Raw genomic sequence first — 26,336 nt, forward strand, 5'->3', positions numbered from 1 at the left:
CCAAACTGACACCCACTGCGACACCCGCGTGCTAAAGTTACCCGCCTGTGTCTACAGTACCGGCGTTTGCACATATTGTGCGCGCTTTTCCGATGCTCCCTCTTCAAACAGATTGGACGTCTAACGATGAAAATGGACATTTTCTGGTCGTGCAAAACCAAAAAACTGAATCCTTTTGCAATCAAATATACTGTCTAGATACACCATATCCGTATCAATAGTTTTGACAAGCCACTTCCCGACTCGCCACCTGTCTGCTCAGATCTAGCTTAGTCACACTTAGTCACCCTTTCCTGGATTTGGAACATTGTTGCTAGCCGTGCTAACACCTGCCGGCGCCTCAGTTCGATTCTTGGCTATCATGGTGCTCAGGAAACACAAGGTATTATCAGCAGATGTCTATTGTGGGTTAAACATTAACCACCTCTGTATTACTTGCGGTTCCTTGGTGAGTTTTTATTAACGTTGCAGACTGAAGGCCTGTGAAGTCGCCACTGGTCATGTGCCGATTACTGGTTTCAAGGTATACCGTGGTATGGAAACGTCCCGGTTACAAAACCACAGAAATAGTAGAAACCGTAAATATAGAAACAGTAAATATGTCAAACGTGATGCTTGTCTGGTAGCCAATGTGGCGCCACCTTGTCACAAGAGCTTTTTACGTTGAAAATTCATGTTAATAAATGTTTAATACCCTGAATTCTTTATTGATACGAATGTAAAACAATCTCGATTCTTGGTTAAAAGCAAAAAAACTGGCAGTTAGCATTTATTTTACGTAAATATGTTGAATATGACGCGAGTCTTTTAGCCACTGTGGCGCCGCCTTATCACCACAAAGAGCTTTTTACGTTGAAAATTCTTGTGAATAAATGCTTATATTTCTGAATTCTTTATAGATTTGGATGTAAAACTGCCTCGATTCTTGGTTAAAAGCAAAAAAACCAAGCAGTTAGCATTTATTTTACGTAAATATATCGAATGTGATGCTAGTCTGCTAGCCAATGTGGCGCCGCCGCCTTGTCACAACACAGCTTTTCACGATGAAAATTCCTGTGAATAAATGTTTCAATCCCTGAATTCTTTATATATGAATGTTAAACAGTCTTGATTCTTGGTTAAAAACAAAAATAAACGGGCAGTTAACATTTATTTTACGTAAATATGTCGAATGTGATGCGAGTCTTTTAGCCAATGTGGCGCCGCCTTGTCACAACAAAGAGCTTTTTACGATGAAAATTCTTGTGAATAAATGCTTAAAACCCTGAATTCTTTATAGATATCGATGTAAAACAGTCTCGATTTTTGGATAAAAGCAAAAAAACCGGGCAGTTCGCATTTATTTTACGTAAATATGTCAAATGTGCTGCTAGTGTTTAATCCACTGTGGCGCCGCCTTATCACCACAGAGCTTTTTACGTTGAAAATTCTTGTGAATAAAAGCTTAAATCCCTGAATTCTTTATAGATATCGATGTAAAAGAGTCTCGATTCTTGGTTAAAAGCAAAAAAAAAAAAAAAAAAAACGGGCAGTTCGCATGTATTTTACATAAATATGTCGAATGTGATGCTAGTCTGCTAGCCAATGTGGCGCTGCCTTGTCACAACAGAGCTTTTCACGATGAAAATTCTTGTGAATAAATGGTTAAATCGCTGAATTCTTTATAGATATGGACGTAATACAGTCTCAATTATTGGTTAAAAGCAAAATAAAACAGGCAATTAGCATTTATTATATGTAAATATGTCGAATTTGATGCTAGTCTTTTAGTGAATGTGGTGCCGCCTTGTCACACCAAACTTTTTACGATGAAACGTCTTGTGAATAAATGCTTAAATTAAATCCCTGAATTCTTTATAGATAAATGAATGTAAAACAGTCTCGATTCTTGGTTAAAAGCAAAAAAACAGGCAGTTAACATTTATTTTAAGTAAATATGTCGAATGTGATGCTAGTCTGCTAGCCAATGTGGCGCCGCCGCCTTGTCACAACACAGCTTTTCACGATGAAAATTCTTGTGAATAAATGTTTCAATCCCTGAATTCTTTATATATGAATGTAAAACAGTCTTGATTCTTGGTTAAAAACAAAAATAAACGGGCAGTTAGCATTTATTTTACGTAAATATGTCAAATGTGGTGCTAGTCTGCTAGCCAATGTGGCGCCGCCTTGTCACAACAAAGAGCTTTTTACGATGAAAATTCTTGTGAATAAATGCTTAAAACCCTGAATTCTTTATAGATATCGACGTAAAACAGTCTCGATTCTTGGTTAAAAGCAAAAAAATGGCGGTTAGCATTTATTTTACGTAAATATGTCAAATATGCTGCTAGTTTTTAAGCCACTGTGGCGCCGCCTCATCACCACAAAGCTTTTTACGTTGAAAATTCTTGTGAATAAATGCTTAAATAGCTGAATTCTTTATAGATTTGGATGTAAAACAGTCTTGATTCTTCGTTAAAAGCAAAAAAAACAGGCAATTCGCATTTATTTTACGCAAATATTGTGAATTATAACACCAATGCCGTCGCGTTTAATTTTTTCCATTGATTTTTGAAGGTTTCAAAATGCATGTATGGTTCGTAAAACTTGAATCTTTCAACAAATCACTCCTGAGACAATCCTGTTTGTATGCGGTACAGCTTTAGTCCTTTTTCAACCTAAATCCGGCTTTGGATCACTGCATGTGTTTGAGAATAATTGCGACTGACTTAAGTGGAGTGTGGGACAGCCTCCTACTTCAAGGCTTGGCGCAGTGTCTGTGGAATGTGTCCCCGCAATCTGATTATGAAGTCTGTGGCTCAACCCTCACCCACTGGTTGTTGCTCAGTGTCAGTGAGTCAGCTGTGCTACACAATGGCTGGAGGAGGTGAAACTCCATCGAAGAAAACGTCTGTAACTTTTCTGTAGCCGAAGTATTCCCATACTAGCGATTTCGTTTTCTTCGATGGGGGGCAAAAGTTCAGCAGTTTAACCTCCTCCAGCCATCCTGTAGCACAGCTGACTCACTGACACTGAGCAACAACCGGTGGGGGAGGGTTGAGCCTTACAACTGAAAGTGACGGATTTCTACATGCATTTTTGGGACATAAAAAATGGCTAAAACCTTAGGGACAGTATGACCTTGAAACCTTGACGCTTTCATACCACGGTGTCCCTTGAAACCGGTATTCGGCTCATATCTAGTCCCCACCTACTCACGTTATTGTTGGTGTGTACACTATCATTTTGAGCTATTTCTGCATTATTCGTTAACGGCTCATCATGAAATTTGGTAGGTGTATTCTTGCGATGTATGCACATTGATCCTTGGAACCTGTTTTTTGGTATTAGGGCTTATTAATCAACTGTGGTATCAGAGTTAGCAGGTAAAGGGCTGGACTGTTTTTGGTTAACCAAAAGATATCTTTTGTTGTCATCACTCAGGACGGCAAGTCATCCGCCCGCTTCAGCATGTCGCGATGTCGGAACTCCATCGCGACGACCACGTCCGACGACCAGCCGCACATCGGCAACTATCGTCTGCTGAAGACCATCGGCAAGGGCAATTTTGCCAAAGTCAAATTGGCTCGCCACGTCCTCACCGGGAAAGAGGTAGGCACTTGCTTCGTTTCAATCGTGGTGTCTTCTGACCATTTTTAGTTTGACACTCTGACAGTCCCTGGCAAAAGTCTTGTCGCTTATCCATTTTGTTGAAATAGTTGCTAATAACCTGACTTTCAATTATTCAATTGGTTTCAGAAATGGCTCATATGAAAGCTAAGATCCTCCAAAATGATGTTAAATGAACAAAAATATATTTGTTTCAATGAAAAAATATTTATCATTTAATGAAGACATAAAGGTCAAATTTTGGCAAGGCAATAGTTGTGCTGCCTACAGAAAGTAGTGTGAGAATAGAACAAAAAATGTACTTCAAATACAAAAATATGTTGCATAACATAAGCGAATTAAGTAGTGGTGCTGTGAGATCCATATTTAATATTTTGTCTGACTTCCATGGGCTTCAGCAAGGATTCATACAATTTATTGATGAAGTCATCAGGAACATAAAAAAAAAAGCAGTCTTGCATGCCTCCCAGAGTTCATCAACATTCTTGGGTTTCGTCTTCCATGCTTCCTCTTTCATCCTGTTCATGTTTGGTGACTGGGCTGGCCAGTCCTGGAGGATCTTGATCTTTGCTGCCTTGAGGAACTTTGAGGTAGAGATTGAAGTATGTGATGGAGCATCATCCTCCTGCAGAATTTGTCCCTTTTTATGGTTAAGAATGTTAGAGGCAGCTAAGATTTGTTGATATTTCAGACTATTTATCTCTCAGGGTGCAGACAATTAAAAAACCGTGTGGCATTTGCCAAGGCCCACAGCCTGTCAAAAGGATGGACGCTGGAAAAGTGGCAAAAGGTGGATTTTTCAGATGAATCTTCCATTGAATTACACCACAGTCGCCACAAATATTACAGGAGACCTACTGGAGCCCGCATGGATCCAAGATTCACTCCGAAAACAGTGAAGTTTGGTGGTGGCAAAATCATGGTCTGGGGTTACATCCAGTATGGGGGTGTGCGAGAGATCTGCAGGGTGGAAGGCAACATAAATAGCTTGAAATATCAACAAATCTTAGCTGTCTCATACATTCCTAACCATAAAAAGGGACAAATTCTGCTGCAGGATAATGCTCCATCGCATACTTCAATCTCTACCTCAAAGTTCCTCTAGGCAAAGAAGATCAAGATCCTCCAGGACTGGCCAGCCCAGTCCCCAGACATGAACAGGAAGAAAGAGGAAGCATGGAAGACGAAACCCAAGAATGTTTATGAACTCTGGGAGGCATGCAAGACTGCTTTCTTTGATGTTTCTGATGACTTCATCAATAAATTGTATGAATCCTTGCCGAACCACATGGGAGTCATACAAAATATTATATTTGGATCTCACAGCACCACTACTTAATTCGCTTATGTTATAAAACATATTTTTGTATTTGAAGTATATTTTTTGTTCAATTTTCACACTACTTTCTGTAGGCGACAAAACTTTTGTCTTGCCAAAATTTGACTTTTATGTCTTTATTAAATGATAAATCTTTTTTCAGTGAAACAAATATATTTTTGTATATTCAACAGTCTTAGCTTTCATATGAGCCATTTCTGAAACTAACTGAATAATTAAAAGTCAGGTTATTATTAGGGCTGTCAAAATGATTGCGTTAACGGGCGGAAATAATTTTTTAAAAATTAATCACGTTAAAATATTTGACGCAATTAACGCACATGCCCCGCTCAAACAGATTAAAATGACAGCACAGTGCAATGCCAAGTTGTTCGTTGTGTTTTTGGAGTTTTGTCGCCCTCTGCTGGCGCTTGGGTGCGACTGATTTTATGGGTTTAAGCACCCATGAGCATTGTGTAATTATTGACATTAACAATGGCGGGTTCCTAGTTTATTTTTTGATTGAAAATTTTACACATTTTAAGAAAACGAAAACATTAAGAGGGGTTTTAATATAAAATTTCTATAACTTGTACTAACATTTATCTTTTAAGAACTACAAGTCTTTCTATCCATGGATCGCTTTAAGAGAATGTTAATAATGTTAATGCCATATTGTTGATTTATTGTTATAATAAACAAATACAGTACTTATGTACCGTATGTTGAATGTATATATCCGTCTTGTGTCTTATCTTTCCATTCCAACAATAATTTACAGAAAAATATGGCATATTTTATGGATGGTTTGAATTGCCATTAATTACGATTAATTAATTTTTAAGCTGTAATTAACCCGATTAAGAATTTTATTAGCAACTGTTTCTACAAAATGGATAAGTGACAAGACTTTTGTCAGGGACTGTACTTTAAGGCCGGGGTCTCCGAACCGCTCTTCAAGGGCCGGTTTGGGTCCTGGTTTTTGTTCATACCGATCGTATGTTTAGTTTAAACTAAGGGTGGGCAAACCGGTCCCCAAGGGCTGCAGTTGGTCCTGGTCTTTGGTACAACTGATCCAGCACAGGCAGTTTAACCAATCAGGGGTCCGGGGAAACGAGAAACACCCGAGTGTAGGGTTGTTCCGATCATGTTTTTTTGCTCCCGATCCGATCCTGATCGTTTTAGTTTGAGTATCTGCCGATCCCAATGTTTCCCGATCCGATTGCTTTTTTTTTGCTCCCGATTCAATTCCAATCATTCCTGATAATTTTTCCCGATCATATACATTTTGGCAATGCATTAAGAAAAAAAATGAATAAAACTTGGACGAAATATACATTCAACATACAGTACATAAGTACTGTATTTGTTTATTATGACAATAAATCCTCAAGATGGCATTTACATTATTGACATTATTTCTGTGAGAGGGATCCACGGATAGAAGGACTTGTAATTCTTAAAGGATAAATGTGACGTTGTATATTGTGACTAAATATTGCCATCTAGTGTATTTGTTGAGCTTTCAGTAAATGATACTGTAGCCATTTAACTGTTCTGCCCAAATGCATGATGGGAAGTGCAACCATGACTGTGCGTATTGGTACCAATTGATATATCTTCTCTGCGTTAGGAAATAACATAAGGTGGTAAGAAAAAAATCGACTCCAACCTTTCTTCCCCACATTGCTTCCCACGACATTTCTAATCGTTGGGAGAGGGATTGTAAGGCTTTAGCCAATTAAAAAAAGTCTCCAAAGGCTGCCAAAATTCACTCTACTCATTTTACGCTGCCTTTTAGCTCTATATATAGGTATAACGGCGCCATTAAAGATACAACGCGACAATGCGTGAGTGGGTCGTCCAGCGCATGCGTTAATTGCGTTAAATATTTTAACGTGATCAATTTTTAAAAAATTTATTACCGCCGTTAACGTGATAAATTTAACACATTATGTCTGTAACGTTAGATACAATTAGAAAACGGTTTAATTAAAAAAAAATTTAAAAAGCATGTCCGATATTTTTTTGCCGATTCCGATACTTTGAAAGTGACATGATCGGACCCGATCGATCGGGAATCTGATCGATCGGGACATCTCTACCTGAGTGCAATCACCAGATTCATGCTCTTGATGAGTTGCAACGAAAACCCGCACCCACTGTGGCCCTTTGTGGAATAGTTTGCCCACCCCTGCTTTTAGGGAAAGCCCGTGTACCTCCTTTGGACCAGACTAGCCAGCTCATTGGTTGAGAGGGACGTGGGCGGGCTCTGTCAATGTGTGACAGCTCTCTGCCTGACACCCTGATAACACACACATTGGAAAAACAAGGGCATTGACTCAAGAGAGGAAGAAGGCACTCATTTGTCTTCAATCAGAGCTCCCTTCAAAGTCCAAGCCACTCCCTCTATTTTGGTTTTGGTTTCATCACTCCCTTTCTCTTCATGACCCTTGCCCCCGGTTATGCAAACGGCGCCTGCTGCCATTATGAGTTCTTTAATAAAGTATCTCTTCTTAAACCAACTTAAACTTTCTGCCTCCTAGGTGGCTGTGAAAATCATCGATAAGACGCAGCTCAACTCCTCCAGTTTGCAAAAGGTGGGTAGAACGAAAAACCAGTCCCTGTTCACCCGGCGGGTACCTTTGCAAGAGTGTCTTCTCAGTCTGAATCTTCCTTGTTTCTTTTCTGAAACGCTGCAGTCTCTCAGCGCATTTTAATTACAGGAAATAAGCTGCAATTACTTCCTTTGATGGGGGATAGGGTGGGGTTTAGTTCACGTGCACGCGCCACCGCGCGTTTGCATCAGGACAAAAAGAAATGCAGAACCGCCGACTGGCTTGCCACATATCCGCTGCTACCTTCACCCCCCATGCGCTTTCACGCAAAAGAATCTGTACTTGAGTTTCCAAAGTTTGACAGTGATAGATGTCCGATTCATTTCAAGTGGGAGGGTTGGCAGCGAATGAACGACCCCAGGAACCCTCCCACTTCAAATGGATCGGACTTATCCTTGCGAGAAACTCAGTGAATGAGTTCTAATTCAGGTTGTGTAAACGTTCAGCTAATCAACTCGGCTAGCTGTGTGCTAGCATAACCGCCAGGGTTTGACGCTACTGTTTCTGGCTCCTTTGCTAGCTCTTCCGGGAGGTGAGGATCATGAAGATGTTGAACCACCCCAACATAGGTGAGTCAACAAAACGTGAAGAGATCCGTTGACGTCTTGCTGACATCTCCTCCCCCAACAGTGAAACTCTTCGAGGTGATCGAGACCGAGAAGACTTTGTACTTGGTAATGGAGTACGCTAGCGGAGGTAAGCTGCTAATATGTCGATCTCTGAGCTGAACGGGAGCTTTATTGCGCGCTCGTCCGGTAGGAGAGGTATTCGATTACTTGGTGGCTCACGGCAGGATGAAGGAGAAGGAAGCCCGTGCCAAATTCCGACAGGTAAAACCACAAAAACGGTAGGTTTTTGACTGCGTTTTCTGATGGAATTCTCTCATTTCACAGATTGTTTCAGCAGTGCAGTATTGCCATCAGAAGTGTATAGTACACAGAGACCTCAAGGTAACATTCACACACGATTATGTTTTATCAATGGCACTGAACGAGTTGATTCTAAAAGATTGTCTGGAGGAAAGTGTTGCGTCCATCCATCATCTGCCGCTTAATCCAGGGTCTGGTCGCGGGGGCACCAGCTTTATCAGGGAAGTCCAGACTCCTCTGGCGGGATCCCAAGGCATTCCCAGGCCAGCCGAGAAGTATGGTCTCTCCAGTGTGTCCTGGGTTGTCCCCAGGGCCTCCCACCAGTGGGACATGCCTGGAACACCTCCTGGACCGGTGCAGAGTCTGCATCACTGCCGACGCTGCACCGATCTGCCTGTCGAGCTCCCGCTTACTCCTACCCTCACTCGTGAACAAGATACTTGAACTTCTCCACTTGGGGCAGGATCTCATCCCAGGCAGCCGAGACACATAGTCTCTCGAGCGTGTCCTGGGTAGTCCCCGGGGCCTCCCACTGGTGGGACATGCCTGGTACACCTCTCCAGGGAGGTGTCCAGGAGGCATCTGAACCAGATGCTCGAGCCACCTCAACGCGTAGGAGAAGCAGCTCAACACTGAGTCCCTCCCGGATGACCGAGCTTGTCACCCTATCTCTAAGGGAGACCTCAGACTCCCTGCAGAGGAAACTTATTTCGGCCGCTTGTATCTGGGATCTTGTCCTTTCGATCACGACCCACAGCTTGTGATGATAGGTGAGGTTAGGAACGTTGATCGACGGGTCAATCGACAGCTTCGCCTTTTGTCTCGGCTCCTTCATCACAACTACGGACCGGTGCAGAGTCCGCATCACTGCAAACGCTGCAACGATCCGCCTGTCGATGTCCCGCTTACTCCTACCCTCGCTCGTGAACAAAATACTTGAACTCCTTCACTTGGGGCAGGATCTCATCCCAGGCCAGCCGAGACACATAGTCTCTCTAATGTGTCCTGGGTCGTCCCCGGGGCCTCCCACCGGTGGAACATGCCCGGTACACTTCTCCAAGGAGGTGTCCAAAAGGCATCCGAACCAGATACCCGAGCCACCTCAACGCGTAGGAGAAGCAGCTCGACACTGAGTCCCTCCCGGATGACCAAACTTCTCACCCTCACTCTAAGGGAGACCTCAGACTCCCTGCGGAGGAAACTTATTTCGGCTGCTTGTATCCGGGATCTTGTCCTTTCGGACACGACCCACAGCTTGTGACGATAGGTGAGGTTAAGAACGTAGTTCGACGGGTCAATCGACAGCTTCGCCTTTCATCTCGGCTCCTTCTTCACAACTACGGACCAGTGCAGAGTCCGGATCACTGCAGACTCTGCACCGATCCGCCTGTCAATCTCCCGCTTACTCCTACCCTCACTCGTGAACCAAATACTTGAACTCCTCCACTTGGGGCAGGATCTCATCCTAGGCCAGCCGAGACACATAGTATCTCCAGCGTGTCCTGGGTCGTCCCCGGGGGCTCCCGACGGTGGGACGAAGGTGCTCGAAAAATAATTTTGACCCATTACAAAAATATTTTTTTTGTTCATTTCATTTTTGTTGCAGTTTTATTGTTTTAAAACTTTTATATACAATGCCTTGCAAAAGTATTCTGCCCCCTTGAACCTTGCAACCTTTCGCCACATTTCAGGCTTCAATCATAAACATATAAAATTTTAATTTTTTGTCAAGAATCAACAAGTGGGACACAATCGTGAAGTGGAACAAAATTTATTGGATAATTTAAACTTTTTTAACAAATAAAAAACTGAAAAGTGGGGCGTGCAATATTATTCGGCCCCCTTGTGTTAATACTTTGTAGCGCCACCTTTTGCTCCAGTTACAGCTGCAAGTCACTTGGGGTATGTTTCTATCAGTTTTGCACATCGAGAGACTGACATTCTTGCCCATTCTTCCTTGCAAAACAGCTCGAGCTCAGTGAGGTTGGATGGAGAGTGTTTGTGAACAGCAGGGTTCAGCTCTTTCCACAGATTCTCGATTGGATTCAGGTCTGGACTTTGACTTGGCCATTCTAACACCTGGATACGTTTATTTTTTAACCATTCCATTGTAGATTTGGCTTTATGTTTAGGATCATTGTTCTGTTGGAAGATAAATCTCCGTCCCAGTCTCAGGTCTTGTGCAGATACCAACAGGTTTTCTTCCAGAATGTTCCTGTATTTGGCTGCATCCATCTTCCCGTCAATTTTAACCATCTTCCCTGTCCCTGCTGAAGAAAAGCAGGCCCAAACCATGATGCTGCCACCACCATGTTTGACAGTGGGGATGGTGTGTTCAGGTTGATGAGCTGTGTTGCTTTTACGCCAAACATATCGTTTTGCATTGTGGCCAAAAAGTTCAATTTTGGTTTCATCTGACCAGAGCACCTTCTTCCACATGTTTGGTGTGTCTCCCAGGTGGCTTGTGGCAAACTTTAAACGAGACTTTTTATGGATATCTTTGAGAAATGGCTTTCTTCTTGCCACTCTTCCATAAAGGCCAGATTTGTGCAGTGTATGACTGATTTTTGTCCTATGGACAGACTCTCCCACCTCAGCTGTAGATCTCTGCAGTTCATTCAGAGTGATAATGGGCCTCTTGGCTGCATCTCTGATCAGTTTTCTCCTTGTTTGAGAAGAAAGTTTGGAAGGACGGCCGGGTCTTGGTAGATTTGCAGTGGTCTGATGCTCCTTCCATTTCAATATGATGGCTTGCGCAGTGCTCCTTGAGATGTTTAAAGCTTGGGAAATGTTTTTGTATCCAAATCCGGCTTTAAACTTCTCCACAACAGTATCTCGGACCTGCCTGACAGAACCCTGAGACTATCACAGAGCAGGTGCATTTATACGGAGACTTGATTACACACAGGTGGATTCTATTTATCATCATCGGTCATTTAGGACAACATTAGATCATTCAGAGATCCTCACTGAACTTCTGGAGTGAGTTTCTCGCACTGAAAGTAAAGGGGCCGAATAATATTGCACGCCCCACTTTTCAGTTTTTTATTTGTTAAAAAAGTTTAAATTATCCAATAAATGTTGTTCCACTTGACGATTGTGTCCCGCTTGTTGTTGATTCTTGACAAAAAAATAAAATTTCATATCTTTATGTTTGAAGCCTGAAATGTGGTGAAAGGTTGCAAGATTCAAGGGGGCCGAATACTTTTGCAAGGCACTGTGTATATATATATATATATATGTATATGTATGAAAGTCAATTACATGCAATGACACTTTGCGACCACCGGGGGGGGGGGGCTGGCTGGCCTCCCCTAAAAATCCGCTTATGGTGGGAATGACAGCTTTAAACCACTCGTCAGTGTTTGGGCGCACACCTGACTTAAAATGTTTGGTAAAAATTGGGAGGGTTCACTTATTTTTCCCGTTCTGTCATTGTTTGCATGCTATCCTCATGAAAATATGAAAACCTATAAATGTTTGGGTGGTTTTAGTTAAAGCAGACACTTTATTTTCATCTGTATGATTTTGACAAACACCAGATCACATTTGATGGTGATTTTATGCAGAAATGTGAGAATTTCCAAAAGGTTCAGACACTTTTTCTTACCACTCTAGAATCTTGATCGGAATGGAATTGACGGGGTCGGAATATTCCGAACGGGTGGGTGTATACGAAGCATTTTTATTCCGATCAGGTTTTACATTGGAACGAATGCGTCCGTGTCAAAGGTAACCAACGAGTCGTCGTGAAGTGAGCATCGACCTTTGAACGCAATCTGGCTTTGTTGCGTGGTTTCCCCACGTTATTGTTTCCAGGCAAGCTCCTTCAAGCCTTGAGATCGTAACGCGCAGAAGGTAGGGAATATTTAGAGCAAGTGAAAAGGAGAGTGCACCTGTTGCTAGGCAACCAGGGCCTTCTTGCTCAATAACTCACTTCAAGCTTCAGGAAGTGTCATCGTTGAGTTTGCTTATTGTGTTCTACCAGCCTTTTTTACCTCAAATTTGTCTTCAAAAAGAATCACATCCATGTTTGAATTCAATCCTCTATGTCTGTCTATAGGCAGAGAACCTGCTCCTGGACGCCGACATGAACATCAAGATCGCAGATTTCGGCTTCAGCAACGAGTTCACTCTGGGGAACAAATTGGACACGTTCTGCGGCTCCCCGCCGTACGCCGCGCCAGAACTGTTCCAGGGCAAAAAGTACGACGGGCCCGAGGTGGACGTTTGGAGCCTGGGCGTCATCCTCTACACGCTGGTCAGCGGCTCGCTGCCTTTCGACGGACAGAATCTAAAGGTTCGTCTTATATAAGCGGCTGTCTGTTCAGCGTGGGAGTTCGTGGCGTTTGCGTCGAAACAAGGGCGACCGTTGATTTTACTCCGACGGTGTTTTGACAAGATGCGGTAGAGCGGAGCGCTTTTCTTAACGCCGCCTACAATGCCTCGCCGCTATGACGCACAGACACATTTCGGGTGGGCGCGCTGATACCAAATGTGATGTTGGTATTATCAATCCTGTGAAAGATCTCAGACTCGCAAGTTTGCCTTTTCGCTGCCGGTTTCCGCGTTTGGTTTTGTTCAAAACCGACATCACCTGCCAATTCATTTCGACCGCTGCCAGACTTTCCTAGTTGAAATGGATCAGACAAAACTGTTTAGACGTCAATACGGCTGAAACATTATCGCGTTTCGGACTATACAGTCATGTGAAAAAGTTAGGATAGCTCATTAAATATTGAAGGAATTTGACCTTTTAGCCAGATGGCCGGAATCACGCCGCCGAACCCGACTACCCGGCCAAAAGGTCAAACTCCGCGCGTTCACCTAATAGTCTTAACCCGTTGTACAGTCTCTCACAAAAGTCTTCTCGCTTATCCATTTTGTAGAAACAATTGCTGACTTTTAATTAGGGTTGTTCCGATCATGTTTTTTTGCTCCCGATTCAATTCCAATTATTCCCGATAATTTTTTCCGATCATATACATTTTGGCAATGCGTTAAGAAAACAATGAATAAAACTCGGACGAATATATACATTCAACATACAGTACATAAGTACTGTATTTGTTTATTATGACAATAAATCCTCAAGATGGCATTTACGTGATTAACATTCTTTCTGTGAGAGGGATCCACGGATAGAAAGACTTGTAATTCTTAAAGGATAAATGTGATTTATATATTGTGACTAAATATTGTCATCTAGTGTATTTGTTGAGCTTTCAGTAAATGATACTGTAGCCATTGAACTTCTGCCCAAATGCATGATGGGAAGTGCAACCATGAATCTGCGTAGTGGTACCAATTGGCTTCATAGGCTGCCAAAATTCCCTCAACTCATTTTACGTTGCCTTTCAGCTCTATGTTTACGTAAAACGGTTCCATTATAGATTGAATGCATGTCTGTAATGTTAAATACAATTAGAAAACAATATATATATATATATATATATATATATATATATATATATATATATATAATTCCGATACTTTGAAAATGATGTCGATCGATCGGGACATTTTTACTTTCCGATCGATCGGGTCCGATCACGTCATTTTCAAAGAATCAGAATCGGCAAAAAAATATCAGACATGCCTTTTTTTAATACTGTGTATATTTTTTGATTAAATCGTTTTCTAATTGTATTTAACGTTACAGACGTAATATGTTAGTCATCCAGAGTCTTTAGGTAAGGTTATCAAATTTATCCCGATAACGCCACGAATTAATTTTTTAAAAAATGTATCACGTTAAAATATTTAACGCAATTAATGCATGCACTGCACGACCCACTCACGCATTGTCGCATTCAATCTGTAATGGCGCCGTTTTACCTATATAGAAAGCTAAAAGGCAGCGTAAAATGAGTAGAGTGAATTATGGCAGCCTTTGGAGCCTTTTTTTAATTGGCTAAAGCCTTTCAATCCCTCTCCCTACGATTAGAAATATCGTGGGAAGCAATGTGGGGAAGAAAGGTAGTAATTGATCTTTTTCTTAACACCCTATGTTATTTCCCAACGCAGAGAAGATATATCAATTGGTAGCTCTACGCACAGTCATGGTTGCACTTCCCATCATGCATTTGGGCATGGCTACAGTATCATTTACTGAAAGCTCAACAAATACACGAGATGGCAATATTTAGTCACAATATACAAAGTCACAAGTTATTCTATCTGTGGATCCCTCTCACAGAAAGAATGTTAATAATGTAAATGCCATCTTGAGGATTTATTGTCATAATAAACAAATACAGTACTTATGTACTGTATATTGAATGGATATATTCGTCCGAGTTTTATTCATTTTTTTCTTCATGCATTGCCAAAATGTATATGATCGGGAAAAATTATCGGGAGTGATTGGAATTGAATCGGGAGCAAAAAAAAAAAGCAATCGGATCGGGAAATGTCGGGATCGGCAGATACTCAAACTGAAACGATCGGGAGCAAAAAAACATGATCGGAACAACCCTACTTTTAATGATTCAATTGGTTTCAGAAATGGCTCATATGAAAGCTAAGACCCTCCCAAATGATGTTGAATGTACAAAAATGTTTGTTTCACTGAAATAAATATTTATCATTTAACGAAGATATCAAGGTCAAATTTTGGCAAGACAAAAGTTTTGTCGACTACAGAAAGTAATGTGAAAACTGAACCAAAAATGTACTTCAAATACAAAAAATTGTTACATAAGATAAGCGAATTAAGTAGTGGTGCTGTGAGATTCAAATGTAATATTTTGTATGACTTCCATGGGCTTCGGCAGGGATTCATACAATTTATTAATGAAGTCATCAGGAACATCAAAGAAAGCAGTCTTGCATGCCTCCCAGAGTTCATCAACATTATTGGGTTTCGTCTTCCATGCTTCCTCTTTCATCCTGTTCATGTCTGGTGACTGGGCTGGCCAGTCCTGGAGGATCTTGATCTTCTTTGCCTTGAGGAACTTTGAGGTAGAGATTGAAGTATGCGATGGAGCACCATCCTGCTGCAGAATATGTCCCTTTTTATGGTTAGGAATGTAAGAGGCAGCTAAGATTTGTTGATATTTCAGACAATTTGTCTCTCAGGGTGCAGACAATTAATTAAAAATGTGTGGCATTATCCAAGGTCCACAGCCTGTCAAAAGGATGGACGCTGGTAAAGTGGCAAAAGGTGGATTTTTCAGATGAATATTTCACTGAATTACACCACAGTTGCCGCAAATATTGCAGGAGACCTACTGGAGCCCGCATGGATCCGAGATTCACTCAGAAAACAGTGAAGTTTGGTGGTGGCAAAATCATGGTCTGGGGTTATATCCAGTATGGGGGTGTGCGAGAGATCTGTAGGGTGGAAGGCAACTTAAATAGTCTGAAATATTGACAAATCTTAGCTGCCTCTTACATTTTGAACCATAAAAAGGGTAAAATTCTGCGGCAGGATGGTGCTCCATCACATACTTCAATCTCTATCTCAAAGTTCAAGGCAAAGAAGATCAAGATCCTCCAGGACTGGCCAGCCCAGTGACCAAACATGAACATCATTGAGAATGTCTGGGGTAGGATGAAAGAGGAAGCAAGGAAGACGAAACCCAAAAATGTTGATGAACTCTGGGAGGCATGCAAGACAGCTTTCTTTGATGTTCCTGATGACTTCATCAAAAAATTGTATGGATCCTTGCTGAAGCCCATGGAAGTCATACAAAATATTAAATTTGGATCTCACAGCACCACTACTTAATTCGCTTATGTAACATATTTTTGTATTTAAAGTACATTTTTTGTTCACTTTTCACACTACTTTCTGTAGGCGACAAAACTTTTGTCTTGCCAAAATTTGACCTTTATGTCTTCATTTCTGAAACCAATTGAATATTTAAAAGTCAGGTTATTGGCAATTGTTTCTACAAAATGGGTAAGCGACAAGACTTTTGTCAGGGACTGTAGAATGCACCATGAATTCTATTGTGTGTCAGAGGGTGCTTGAGGAACACTTGAGATCATCTGTGAAAAATACTAAAGCTGAAGCGAAACTGGACCCTTCAACATGACAATGACCCAAAACATACCAGTAAATCCACCAAGGACTGACTGAAAGACCTGGAATGGTCGAGTCAAAGCCCAGATTGTGATCCCATTGAGGTTCTGTGGGTTGCTGTACATGCAAGAAACCCCTCAAACATCTCACAGCTGAAAGTATTCTGCGTTGAGGACTGGGGCAAACTTTCTTCAGACTGTATTCTCGCTAATCACTGACTGCCGGCACTCCCGTAGGAGCTGAGAGAGCGCGTTCTCCGCGGCAAATACAGGATTCCGTTCTACATGTCCACCGACTGTGAGAACTTGCTCAAGAAGTTCCTCATCCTGAACCCTTCCAAAAGAGGAAGCCTCGAGGTACGCCGGTCCTCAGCGCTCTTGCTTTTGATCCCAACTTATATTTTTCCTGATTTTTCTCCCAGCAGCAGATCATGAGGGACCGATGGATGAACGTCGGACACGAGGACGAGGAACTAAAGCCCTACATCGAACCGCAACCAGATTATAAGGACCCGAGGAGGACAGGTACGCACGTACCGCGGGTTATACCGTGCGTCCACAAGTCTTAACAAGTCGACTGTGTTTGTAGACATCATGCTCCAGATGGGATTCTCTCAAGAGGAGATCCAGGACTCACTGGTGAATCAGAAGTACAACGACGTCATGGCTACCTACCTGCTACTGGACTATAGGAACTCTGAGGTAAATCCTTTTATCCCCTGCTCATTAGCAGCGGTTCATTCATGCTTTTCTGTCTTTTCTGCACCAGCTGGACGAGGGTGGTATCAAGCCCCGGCCCGGAAGCGATGTAAGCAACAAAAATGCCCCCTCCCCGCCGCACAAGGTACAATGGGAACTATTGCTAACTAATAGCCGGAGATGACGGCGGAGTCATAATCGGCATTTCCTGAAACGTTCGGCTTCACGCAGGAGTGTGACTCTCAATCCCCGACCCGCCTCAAGGTCCTTTCCGTCTCTTTCAGGTACAGCGGAGCGTGTCTTCCAACCAGAAGGCTCAAAGCCGCAGAGCTACCGAGCAGGGTGAGAGACGGTTATACAACCCCTTGCAAAAAGTATGGAATCACCAGTCTCGGACGAGCACTCAATCAGTTCAGAAACATTAAATGGAATGAAGAAAAAACATTGTGGTGGTCAGTAAATGTTACTTTTATAGAGCAAGTGCAGGGAAATATATATGGAATCACTCTATTCTGAGGAAAAAAATATGGAATCATTAGAAACAAACAAAGAAATAACAATCAAAACACATCTCTAGTATTTTGTAGCACCACCTCTGGCTTTTATGACAGCTTGCAGTCTCTGAGGCATGGATTTGATGAGTATTCTTCATCAATTTGCAGTTGGCAGATCATCCTTGCAGGTCGGAGCCTTGCTGTGAACCATTTTTTTCCTCATTTCCACCACAAGTTTTCAATAGGGTTGAGATCTAGGCTATTTGCAGGCCATGACACTGACTGGATGAGTCTTTCTTCAAGGAATGCTTTAACAGTTTTAGCTCTGTGGCATGATGTTTCACTGGAACGGCACCAAACCAAAGTTCCAGCATCATCACCTTGTCAAAGGTCAAGAATCTCCATTGGACAAGGTGTCAAAGGTCAAGAATCTGCATTGGACAAGGTGGTGATGCTGGACCTTTTGTTTGGTCCTGTTCCAGTGAGACTTACAAAGATGACTGCCTGAAGAAAACATCAAAATTCCCGCAGTCCTTGATAATATGGGGCTGTATGTCAGGCAAAGGCACTGGGGAGATGGCTGTGGTTAAATCTTCAATAAATGCAGAAATTTACCCAGACATTTAAGACAGCTTTCTTATCCTTTCAATTGAAAATATGTTTGTCATTGATGCATTTTGTAAATCTCACTGGAACAGCACCAAACAAAAGTTCAGTTCAGTTAGTTTATTGTTGCCTAACGAGGGGAAACTTATCTTCCAGCAGGTGAGCACACAGATACACAACAACAGATAACACATACACATAAAATAACAAAGACCCCAATTTAAAAAATGCTATGAACAGCTTCGCCTCTCGGTGCAAGAATTGTTTAACCACAGCCATCTCCCCAGTGCCTTTGCCTGACAAGCAGCCCCATATCATCAAGGACTGAGGGAATTTTGATGTTTTCGTCAGGCAGTCATCTTTGTAAATCTCACTGGAACAGCACCAAACAAAAGTTCCAGCATCATCACCTTGTCCAATGCAGATTCTTCACTATTGACAATGTGATGATCCAGCATCATCACTTTGTCCAATTGTTGACTCTTGACAAGGTGATGATGATGGAACTTTTGTTTGGTGCGGTTCCAGTGAGATTTACAAAGATGACTTCCTGAAGAAAACATCAAAATTCCTTCAGTCCTGGATTATATGGGGCTGCTTGTCACATTGAAGTTTTAGACAGCTTTCTTATCCTTTGAATTGAAAATATGTTTGTCATTTATGCATTTTGTAAATCTCACTGGAACGGCACCAAACAAAAGTTCCAGCATCATCACCTTGTCCAATGCAGATTTTTGAGTCTTGACACCTTGTCCAATGCAGATTCTTAAGTCTTGACAAGGTGATGATGCTGGAACTTTGGTTTGGTGCGGTTCCAGTGAGACTTACAAAGATGATATCCAAGATGACAATGCATCATGCCACAGAGCTAAAGATGTTAAAGCATTCCTTGGAGAAAGACTCATCCAGTCAATGTCATCCATCCATACTTTTTGCTAGGGGTTGTAGGACATGAGGGTTTGGAAATGCTACATCTCTCTTGTCCTTTCCAGGCTCCTCCTACTCCAAGAGAGGGGGGCAAGCGGACAACCGGGCCGCCGGCGAGGATGCTGGAAGGAAAGGATCCTCGGGCAGCTCCACCACCAAAGTGTCGGCCAGCCCCTTGGTGTCCTCTGATCGCAAAAAGAGCGCCACGCCCTCCACCGTGAGCTCCCTAGTGTTTCATTTTAATTCACTCATGCTAGACTAGCTAAGGGAACGCAGGCGTTGCCTGTGTTTTATCAGCGGCAGGGTCCAAAGATCAACATTGAAACAAGTTACTCATTAACAGCCATGTGACTCAAACTTGGAGTTAAATCATCATGACATTTTTTTTTGTTTGTTTGTTTGTGCATCTTCTTCCGTGTCTCTTCAGAATAGCATCCTGTCAACCGGCACCGGTCGCAGTCGGAATTCTCCTCTGACTGAGAGAGCCACGCTGGGTCAGGGCATCCAGAACGGCAAAGACAGGTACACAGAAACAGCCACAATGGCCAAATGGTGAACTACAACCCATAGCAAAAAGCATGGAATCACCAGTCTCGGACGAGCACTCACTCAGACAGTTTATCATGTAGAACAAACTCTGATAAAAAGCTTGAAAAAATAATGAATTAGTTCAAAAGTGCAACTCTTTAGCGTTCAGAAACACTTAAAGAAATGAATAAATAACATTGTGGTGGTCAGTAAATGTTAATTTTATAGAGCAAGTGCAGGGAAATAGATATGGAATCACTCCATTCTGAGGAAAAAAAGTATGGAATCATTAGAAACAAACAAAGAAATAACAATCAAAACACATCTCTAGTATTGAGTACCACCACCTCTGGCTTTTATGACAGCTTTCAGTCTCTGAGGCATGCACCTGATGAGTATTCTTCATCAATTTAGTCCCAACTCTCCTTGATTGCAGTTGCCAGATCATCCTTGCAGGTCGGAGCCTTGCTGTGGACCATTTTTTTCAATTTCCACCACAGGTTTTCAATAGGGTTGAGATCTGGGCTATTTGCAGGCCATGACATTGACTAGACGAGTCTTTCTCCAGGGAATGCTTTAACAGTTTTAGCTCTGTGGCATGTTCTCCAGAGTCAATCTGCATTGGACAAGGTGATGATGCTGGAACTTTTGTTTGGTGCTGTTCCAGTGAAATTTACAAACAGTTTTAATAGTTTTAGCTCTGTGGCATGATGCATTGTCATTTTAGATTATAACAAACATGTTTTCAATTGAAGGAATAAGAAAGCTGTCTAAAATTTCAATGTAAACTCGTGCATTTCTCAAAGATTTAACCACAGCCATCTCCCCAGTGCCTTTGCCTGACATGCAGCCACGGGCTGAGGGAATTTTTATGTCTTCTTCAGGCAGTCATCTTTGTAAATCTCACTGGAACAGCACCAAACATATGTTCCAGCATCATCACCTTGTCCAATGCAGATTCTTGACTCTAGACAAGGTGATGATGCTGGAACGTTTGTTTGGTGCTGTTCCAGTGAGATTTACAAAGATGACAAAATTCCCTCAGTCCTTGATAATAGGGAATTATGTTGAAAATAGTTCAAAATTCACAATGTAATGGTTCAAAATAGTTCAAAATGTTCAAAATTCCCTCAGTCCTTGATGATAGGGAATTTTGTCATCTTTGTAAATCTCACTGGAACAGCACCAAACAAAAGTTCCAGCACCATCACCTTGTCAAGAATCAGCATTGGACAAGGTGTCAAGAGTCAAGAATCTGCATTGGACAAGGTGATGATGCTGGAACTTTAGTTTGTGCTGTTCCAGTGAGATTTACAGAGATGACAAAATTCCCTCAGTCCTTGATGATAGGGAATTATGTCGAAAATAGTTCAAAATTCAAAATGTAATAGTTCAAAATGTTCAAAATTCCCTCAGTCCTTGATGGTAGGGAATTTTGTCATCTTTGTAAATCTCACTGGAACAGCACCAAACAAAAGTTCCAGCACCATCACCTTGTCAAGAGTCAAGAATCTGCAAAGGACAAGGTGATGATGCTGGAACTTTTGTTTGGTGCTGTTCCAGTGAGATTTACAAAGATGACTGCCTGAAGACCACCTCAGTTTACATTGAAAGTTTACATTGAAATTTTAGACAGCTTTCATATACCTTCATTGAAAATATGTTCGTCATTTTCCAAGATGACAATGCATCATGCCTAGTGCGGCAACGATGAACCGAGTATCGAGTATTAACTCGAGTATTTAATTAGAAAAAAATATCGAATTAAATTTTGTTGCTTCGACTATTCGTTTAAAGTGGCATTGTAATGGTTTATTTTGAAAGTGTTTGCCTTTAGTTTGATTGATTTGGTTGGATACACTGCTCTCTGGTCTGCCTCTTTTCACATGGCTGAATCCAACTGCTCCCTGTTCAGACCAACATAAACTAAGTTTTTGTTTGAGCGAATGTTTTTTTAATGCATTCATAATTTAGTTTATAGGTATATTTAGCAGTTTTTGTGGGAATATGTGTCTGAACCGTTTGTTAAGAGCTTTTTAAAAAAAAAAAAAAAAAAAAGGTAGCATTTTATAGCATTTAAGCTAGCTGACCTTTGGTATGTAAGTTAGCCAATTATTCTTTTGTTGTACATAGATCCTCATTTATTAATTTATTAATACCGTTTGAGGATCAGCTCCAGTATTTTAATTTTTCATGTTACTTATCCGATTACTAGATTAATGGAACTAACTTGTTCATCGATCAATCAACTACTAAAATAATCGATAGCTTTAGCCCTAGCTTTCTTATCCCTTCAAATTGAAAATATGTTTGTCATTTTCCAAGATAACAATGCATCATGCCACAGAGCTAAAACTGTTAAAGCATTCCTTGGAGAAAGACTCATCCAGTCAATGTCATGGCCTGCAAATAGCCCAGATCTTAACCCGATTAAAAAACTTTTTTAAAAATGGTCCACAGCAAGGCTCCGACCTGCAAGGATGATCTGGCCACTGCAATCAAAGAGAGTTGGCACCAAATTGATGAAGAATACTCATCAAGTCCATGCTTCAGAGACTGAAATCTGTCATAAAAGCCAGAGGTGGTGCTACTAAATACTAGAGATGTGTTTTGATTGTTATTTCTTTGTTTGTTTCTAATGATTCCATTTTTTTCCCCTCAGAATGGAGTGACTATGATAAAATGATATGATGATGATAAAACGTCTGAGTGAGTGCTTTTCCGAGACTGGTGATTCCATACTTGGTGATTCTAGGGATCGTAGATTAACAGCGGGGTGGACACGAAGGATATTTAGACCAAATCGCCAGTAGATTACAGATTACCCGAGTGGTTTCCAAGCAGCGTTCTATCGTCATTGCCGCTCCATTGCTTGTTTTGCTCATCATCAATCGACTGCGCGATTCTGTATGGTCATTAATGCTTTTAGCAGTCTCTGTTCCATCTGTTTTACTTCACCTACCTTTCTTGTCTTTGAGCCCCCCCCCCTCCTCGTTTTCTCTGTAAGGAGATTAAAATGACTTGTGATGGAATATTAACTCCTAGCGGCATGACGTGCTGCCTCATAATAGGCTTACGCACGCACAAAATCACCGTGCGACCTGCGAGCCTGGCGATATACGGCAAATTCGCTTACTCATGGAGTCTGTAACTTCCGTAGAATACCACAAGATGTCGCTAAAGACCTGAGTTTAAGGAAAATAGTCAATGATGTACTTTAGAAATCAGTCGTCATGCCCCGATACAGGTTGTCCCTGGGTTATGTGATTTCGACTTTACGATGTCCGCCATTTTGTCTTCAGTCGTTTACTTTTAGTCGCGTAAACAGTACCCAGTTCCCGTTTTTCATGCCAGGATTCCCTCATCCCCCAGTATAACGTATAATACAGTGGTACCTCTACTTACAGTGGTATAAAAAAGTATCTGAACCTTTTGGAATTTCTCACATTTCTGCATAAATTCACCATCAAATGTGATCTGTTCCTTGTCAAAATCACACAGATGAAAAAACAGTTTCTGCTTTGACTAAAACCACCCGAACATTTATAGATTTTCATATTTTGATGAGGATTATATGCAAAAAAAATGACAGAAGGGTGGGAAAATAAGTAAGTGAACCATCACATTTGTGGCTTAACTTCAACCAGACGCTTCCTGTAGCTGCAGATCAGTCTGGCATATCAATCAGGACTAATCTTGGCCCATTCTTCTCGACAAAACTGCTTTAGTTCAGTCAGATTCCTGGGATGTCTGGCATGAATCGCTGTCTTTAGGTCCTGCCACAGCTTCTCAATGGGGTTCAAGTCTGGACCTTTGACTTGGCCACTCCAGACCGTGTATTTTGTTCTTCTGAAACCATTCAGAAGTTGATTTACTTCTGTGTTTTGGTTCATTGTCTTGTTGCAACTTATAAGCTTCAACTGTCTGAGAGACTGCCTCAGGTTTTCCTGAAAAACATCCTGATAAACTTTTCATTAATGACTGCAAGTTGTCCAGGCTCTGAAGTAGCAAAACAGCCCCAAATCATGTTGCTCCTTCCACCATGCTTCACAGTGGGGAAGAAGTGTTGATGTTGGTGAGCTGTTCCCTTTTTCCTCCACACATGACATTGTGTGTCACTCCCAAACAATTCAACTTTGGTTTCATAAGTCCACCAAAACTTCTGTGGTGTGTCCAAGTTCCCTTTTGCAAACGAGCAATCATGTTTTTTTAGACAGTAGTGGCTTCCTCCGTGGAGTACAGTTCTTTTTTACTTCTCTAAGTATGCTGCATTGATTGATGAACACCCAGACTTTAAGAGAGGGTTTCGTATCCTTTCCCAGCTTTATAAAAATCAACAATCCTTGATCGCAGGTCTTGAGACAGCTGTTTTACCATGATGCACAACAGACAATGCCTTTCATCAAGACAATTCTTACCAGGAGTGTGTTTTATAGTGGGCAGGGCAGCTTTAAACCACTCCTCAGTAATTGGGCACGCACCTCACTTAAATTGTTTGGCAAAAAATGGTTTCAATTGCTCTTTAAGTCTCCTTAGGCAGAGGCTTCACTTGCTTATTTCCCCCCCTTCTGTCATTGTTTGAATGCTATCCTAATTAAAAAATGAAAACCTATAAATGTTTGGGTGGTTTTAGTTAAAGCAGACAGTTTTTTCATCTGTGTGATTTTGACAACGATTACATTTGATGTTGATTTTAGGCAAAAATGTGAGAGATTTCGAAGCTTTCAGATATTTTTTCATGCCCCTGGACAAACGTCTCAACATACAGAATTTTAGAGGTTAAGACACGCCTCAACAGGAACATATTGCCTCTTGTTACGGTAAAAATTTCAAGATACAAAAAGCAAAAATACAGTACAGCTGGTACTCGTAGCTCCAAGATTTTACTGAATGTAACATACCTAAAGCTCTTCAGCCTAACATTCCTGGAATCAGATTTCCGAAGATCGACCTCTACTGTATGTGTATGTGTTTATCCAAGCGTCCTCTTCATTTGCTCCTCGTGTTCAGACAGCTTTACATGAGTGAATTAACTCTAATTCTTTATTCGTGTTTTTTTTAATTATGCGCAACTCTGATTTTAGTTTTAGTTCAACAAAAGTGAGTACACACCTTAGAAACTACATCCCTAAGTGTCCTAATCGAGTACTGCTTGTCATTTTCCCTCCAAAATGTCATGTGACTTGTTTCAGGAGTGCTGTCAGCATTGCTGCAGAGATTGAAGGCGTGGGGGGTCAGCCTGTTAGTGCTCAGACCATACGCCGCACTCGACATCAAATTGGTGTGCATTGCTGTCACCCCAGGAGGAAGCCTCTTCTGAAGACTGTACACAAGAAAGCCCGCCCGTCTCATCAGACCATTGGACATGGTTCCAGTAATCCACGTGCTTTGTTGACATGTCTTCAGCAAACTGTTTGCGGGCTTTTTTTGTGTACTGTCTTCAGAAGAGGCTTCCTCCTGAGGTGACAGCCATGCACACCAATTTGATGTAGAGTGTGGCGTATGGTCTGAGCACTAACAGGCTGACCCCACACCCCTTCAATCTCTGTAGCATTGCTGGCAGCACTCCTGTAACAAGTCACATGACATTTTGGAGGGGAAAATGACAAGCAGTACTCGATTTGGACATTTAGGGATGTAGTTTCTAAGGGGTGTACTCACTTTTGTTGCCAGGTGTTTGGATATTAGTAAATTTTGAGTTATTTTGAGGGGAAAATGAATTATTATATAAGCTGCACACAGACTACTTTTCATTGTGTCAAAGTGTCATTTTGTCAGTGTTGTCCCATGAAAATACTTAAATATCTGCAGAAATGCGAGGGGTGTACTCACTTTTGTGAGACACTGTACATGGAAAACGCGTCTCTACTTAAAGAATGTGCAAGTTAGGAAACTACTCCCAGAAACAATTTCGTAAGTAGAGCTACAACTGTACATGTTTTTGAATAGTTATTTTGAGATTTAAGGGGTATTTAGGGGTACTTATCGGGTAAATCCCGACTTATGCGTAAATTCGGGTTACATCGCCAGTGTAGTAAGTAGGAACGGAAGTCATTCGTAACCCGGGGACTACCTGTACTTAAGTTAATTATGCCAAATGGCCACTAGATGTCCCTATACTAGCGGACCGAGGGTGGGGTACATAACTAAAACATAGTTAAATGATAATTGGAAAAAAATTAAGTGGCTAACAAGCTAACAGACCCATTCAACGCCTCATTATTAACTCATCGGCTGCCATTGACAGCAATCCATTTGAACTGGGAGGCTGACCTCCCACAACTAGCGATAAACTCATCGTCAATGGCAGCCAATGAGGTATTCATGCTGTATTTTTGAATGTATCCTTCCATTCCTCCTTACCTGCCATTAAGTGTTTTAATCTGTTCCGCTTCTAACCATGTGCTACCTCACTGCCCCGCCCACCAACACACATACAACTGTGTGTGTGTTTGTGTGTCTTGTCCTCACCATGTCCCTCCCAGCCTAAACACTCCGGGTTCCCGCGCCTCCACTGCCTCAGCCGCCGCCGTCCTCACCTCGTCCTCGCGTCCCCGCCACCACAAGTCCTTGTCTTCCTCCAATCATCCATGCCCCTCTGACCTGCATGCACCACGACCCAGGCAAGTCCGCTTAG

The 26,336-nt window shown here is 41.8% G+C and overlaps 1 protein-coding gene across 12 annotated transcripts in view; it reads left to right on the forward strand.

Moving 5' to 3' along the window:
* Positions 1-26,336, forward strand: part of mark2b (MAP/microtubule affinity-regulating kinase 2b) — a 77,850-nt gene that overhangs the window by 21,890 nt on the left and 29,624 nt on the right. For 7 of the 12 annotated variants that reach the window (XM_057854038.1, XM_057854037.1, XM_057854039.1 and 4 more), the window contains exons 2-16: positions 3,427-3,594; positions 7,477-7,530; positions 8,069-8,117; positions 8,179-8,244; positions 8,308-8,378; positions 8,442-8,498; positions 12,481-12,717; positions 16,683-16,802; positions 16,868-16,970; positions 17,035-17,147; positions 17,215-17,289; positions 17,429-17,486; positions 19,237-19,388; positions 19,599-19,693; positions 26,185-26,322. In XM_057854038.1, the coding sequence (XP_057710021.1) occupies positions 3,427-3,594; positions 7,477-7,530; positions 8,069-8,117; positions 8,179-8,244; positions 8,308-8,378; positions 8,442-8,498; positions 12,481-12,717; positions 16,683-16,802; positions 16,868-16,970; positions 17,035-17,147; positions 17,215-17,289; positions 17,429-17,486; positions 19,237-19,388; positions 19,599-19,693; positions 26,185-26,322 (1,556 nt within the window). The remainder of the gene's footprint in view (positions 1-3,426; positions 3,595-7,476; positions 7,531-8,068; positions 8,118-8,178; positions 8,245-8,307; positions 8,379-8,441; positions 8,499-12,480; positions 12,718-16,682; positions 16,803-16,867; positions 16,971-17,034; positions 17,148-17,214; positions 17,290-17,428; positions 17,487-19,236; positions 19,389-19,598; positions 19,694-26,184; positions 26,323-26,336) is intronic. The other 5 variants (XM_057854040.1, XM_057854049.1, XM_057854043.1 and 2 more) reach the window with 4 other exon arrangements.

The sequence above is a fragment of the Corythoichthys intestinalis genome, chromosome 13, assembly GCF_030265065.1.
Source record: "Corythoichthys intestinalis isolate RoL2023-P3 chromosome 13, ASM3026506v1, whole genome shotgun sequence".
Classification (NCBI taxonomy): Eukaryota; Metazoa; Chordata; class Actinopteri; order Syngnathiformes; family Syngnathidae; genus Corythoichthys; species Corythoichthys intestinalis.